The 4,092-nt window shown below is 48.2% G+C and overlaps 1 protein-coding gene across 1 annotated transcript in view; it reads right to left on the minus strand.

The window, feature by feature from the left end:
• Window positions 1-2,029, minus strand: part of NRK (Nik related kinase) — a 155,432-nt gene extending 153,403 nt beyond the window's left edge. The window contains exon 1 of the mRNA XM_040468433.1: window positions 1,645-2,029. Within this exon, the coding sequence (XP_040324367.1) occupies window positions 1,645-1,701 (57 nt within the window). The 5' untranslated portion in view covers window positions 1,702-2,029. The remainder of the gene's footprint in view (window positions 1-1,644) is intronic.
• Between the last annotated feature and the right edge of the window lie 2,063 nt (window positions 2,030-4,092).

The raw sequence follows: 4,092 nt of genomic DNA on the forward strand, positions 1-4,092 counted from the left end.
CCCCGGGTTTGAAATTCCCTACTATATCATTTCTATGACGACTTACCAATTCCACTCTTCAGTCAAGTTTAGGAAAAAAAAAGGGTTTATTTCAGTTTACTTAGTTGTGGTTTCACATATTTGCCCTAGTTTGCTTTTGTTCCCTCTTTCTCCCACCATATATAGGGAATGTTGGAGGACGGTAACATTTTATTCATTGATTTTACACTTTTACTTCAGAGTAAATCTAGTCAAAATATGAAAATTCTGTTCAGAAAGGAAACCACCAATTGAGGCCTCCACATGCCAGAAATTTCATGTATGCAGGGTAAAAAAAGATTTAACTTCTAAACATTTTGTGAATTTATTTTATAAAGCTGTATCAATAACCATAATGTTAATATTTGCAACTCAACATGTCAATATTGAAGTTCCTTTCTTTAAGACTGAAGACAATTTGCTAAAATGTTACCCATGTGCATCACCACCTCCTCTACACCATTCTAGTATAAAATTATATAGGTGAGGCTTGGGGAATGCCCCATTTTTTTTTAATGGGGACAGGTGTCTGCCCTCATTAAGAAGACAATCTTTAAATGGCAAATATGTATAAAATTAAAGCACTGCGACTCTGAATAGTCCTATAACCTCAAGGTTAATAATATTTAGCTTTTCCCAAAGCACGAAGGCCACTGCCCTGAACTACAGTTGCCTGGTGATCATTCCAGCATGGTGCATGCTTATTCCCTTTCAGAGAGTCCAGGGGCCCTTTGCATTCAAGAGAGGGTGCGAGTGAAATGCCAATCTAAAAAGGGAACGTAAAAAACGGAGTTGGGTGGAATCCAATATCTGTCAGAGACCAGATGCCAATGAAATAAACGGCACTGCTAAAATAATAACTCTACTAATAACGACAGTGATAATAGCTCGCCAATCAATTACAACTCTGGAGGAAAGCCGGGCATTTGGAAAAAAGAGAATTCACAAACGAAAACCCTGAAAAAAATCTATATCTGGATAGCTAGTGAGCACAATATTTTCTTTTTTAAACTGGGGTGTGCAGAATTCACTTCTTCCCCAAGCGGCGTCGAGTGCTTTCGCTCCTGCAATACTAAATCGAGAACAGTGCCCTGGCAGAATAAGGTTTTAGAAAGCGCCATTATAAAGTGAGAGAAATGAGCCTCCAAAGCTTTAATTTTCTAGCCCCGTCACCTAGAAGTAAAGGTCATTCCTCGAGTGGGCATCTGCTTTGGCAAAAGAAGCAAACGACAGAGCGGCGGGGTGACAGGGAAGAGTGCTCTCAGGAAGCCAAGCATCGTCTTGCTTTTTGGCCTCTCCTCGAGTTCTGGAAGTACAGGTACCCGAGCACCACTAGACAAAACGGGCCACATTTAGAAAATGTCCCGTATTTCAGCGCCCGCACCACCCCACTGCCACCTCTTCTCTCTTCCCCACCCCCGTCGCTTTGCCTTTTCGTGAATTTGGCGCGGCCGGGAGTCTGGCGGGGGAGCGCCTTTTCCACAAGCCAACTCCGGTGTCTCTTTCCGCACCCGTGGTCCCGTCGAACTTCTGTCCTAGCCCGACTTGCCCAAGTCCGTCTCCTACCCCAGTGCTCAGAGCCCGAAGAAGAGAGCACTTCGTAGGCGATGGGCGTCCTCTACTCACCGGCAAGTGGCCCAGATCCGTGACTTCCTTGTCCCTCCAACCCCCAGGTCCCGCCATGGCTTCGAGCCGAAGGAAAGCGGGCGACTGAGTTAGGAACGCTTGGAGCCTGAGGTGGAATCGGACAAGAAGTTGAAAAGGGAGAGAAGAAGGGAGAGTGCTTTGGGGGGGGGGAGAGAATTGGGGACCGGGGTTTGTGGCTTGGGAGACAGAGGAGGGGAAACTGGAGGGAAAAGAGTTTGGAGTGCAAGGAAGTCGAATTTGAGAGGCGGGAAAGCAAGTTTGGCCAAGGCGAGGGAAGCGCCTGAGCGTCCGTCCTGGAGACCAAGAAGTTTAGAGGGGTGCTCTGCGGGCGAGAGCGCAGTGACTGCCCCGGCAGGGTGCGCCTCTTTCAGGGTGGGGAGGGGGGCGGTACAAGGAGGGCCCCCCCACCCCCGGGAGCAGCTCGAAGAGGATTGGTGCAGCGTCACGTCGCCAGGTGGGCAGCCGCGCGGCGGGGAGGCGGGCTAGGGGGGCCACTGGTCAAGGGAGGTGCTGAAGGACTATAACGGTTTGCTAGTCGCCCCTGGCGGCCTCCCCCGCCTGCACGCCCCCTCCCTCCTACACCGCTGCGCCTGCCGCCCCCGCCCCCGCCCCCGCTGGCGACTGTTCCAGAGGAAACTTTTTCGAGGCAGCTGCCAGCCCCGGAAAACCGGTCCCGCTCCGCGCCGCTCCCAGTCTGGGCCTCACAGCTCTGCCACAGTCCAAACAGCCCGCGCCCTCCTCTCCATTAAACACTTGTGACTTTTCTAGTTGTCTATTTTCTCTTTATGCTCCTCTGATTTTATTGCTTCATTTACTCAAAGACCCATCAAGTTAGATAAGGGAATGACTGGGCACTGGGTTAGGGATCAGACCTAGGCGAGCCCCTGTAAGGGCGGGGAAAAAGCACCAAGTGCATAGCAGGGCTACCACAGCTGGGCCTTCGAAGCCACTAGATGAGGGCAGTGCGGCGTGGACAGGCTGCGAAGTCCCCTTCAGGAGGGCCGCATCTTTTCTGCCCCAGAGCAGCCCGGGCTGCTCAGTCGGAACCGCACCTGTTCACAGATGCTGGGAGTTGAGTGACACTGAGTCTCTGAAGCCCCAGCTCTCCCAGTTCCTAAGTTTGCAGTTTGCTGCGTTCCAAGAGCACAGAGAAAGTTCCTGCTAATTCCCCAGTCTCCAGCTCTCTGGGGCCAGGTTTCATTCATTCGCTCATTCGTTGCAAAACGTTTCAGGGCGCCCAAGCTCTTCGCCTCCGTTTCCCCCACAAAGCTCCTGGTATCTGACACACATTTTAAAAGAATCTGACAAATGGGATTTAGTCTAAAGAAGTAAGGCGCCTCTTGAAGAGTTTATTGGAAAGAGATTCCGTGCCTAAAACTAACCGCATTCTAAGCTCTTGCACTGCAAAGAGCACTTTAGAAAATATCCTGAAGCTGCTTGCTTACTTACTGGAGCTTACTTACAGACTGCTTCCACGCGCACCGGCACTCTGGAGTTGGAGCGCAATGTGTGGGTGTGTGTGGGGAGGGGTTCCTGTTTCTTTTTTAATTAAGAAATTTCTACCATTTGTAGGAAGATTTACACGAATAATTCTTCCTACCTACCTGAAGTTCACCATTTCTGACACACGCTTCTAACTTTTGTAATTATTCTCTATATATTGGTGGATTTTGTTTCTTTCATGTCTGTTTCAAGTTCTCAGTTTGACCTCTTTACATTCCTTAACCTCCGAGCCTCAGTGAGCTCTGTAATGGCCACAGCCGGTCTGAGTAACCGGGTCTCCCTAAATAAATTCTCCGTTAACGGATGCGGAGAAAACTAACAACCACCCCCACCAAAAAGAAGCTCGGGTGTTCTGGATCGAATTTTCATGTTAATTCAAATATGATGTAAACCATACAGAAATTTCATTTTCCAAAAATCCAAACCTTGACAACTCCACCGCACAAAATCTTCCCTTTTAAAACACAGTTTAAGAATTCCTGGGTGATTAGGAAAACTCTTCTGGATGTTACTAAATATGTGCCTGAAAACAGCAATTCATAACTAGAGATGGGCAGGTGAACTAGTTAATAGAAAGCTACACTTTTGTATACATATCTAGTTTTCAGAAATCAAAACACGGAGTCAAGAAATACAATATTTAAAGGAATTCTGAAAAGAGTTGTTGCTAAAGGGAAGAAGTGTTCATAAGTTAAGGCTTTTTTTTTTTTTTTTTTTTTGGCAGTGCGGTTTGCTGCAGGTAATGTGTGGGGAAATGCCCCATGGCCCCCAATGGCAGACTGTGTTTTAGCCTGTCTAAGGAGACAAGTCCAAACCAGGCGAAAGAATCCAGGCTAGATCTTTGGGCTCTCTAGTTGCAAGGCTCTGTGGGAGGCTAGCGGCTTCTTGACTCCACAGGGATTAGCCACTTAGCAGGGTGGGACC

The sequence above is a fragment of the Herpailurus yagouaroundi genome, unplaced genomic scaffold (assembly GCF_014898765.1).
Source record: "Herpailurus yagouaroundi ecotype Mexico unplaced genomic scaffold, PumYag 67700, whole genome shotgun sequence".
In the NCBI taxonomy this organism is placed as follows: domain Eukaryota; kingdom Metazoa; phylum Chordata; class Mammalia; order Carnivora; family Felidae; genus Herpailurus; species Herpailurus yagouaroundi.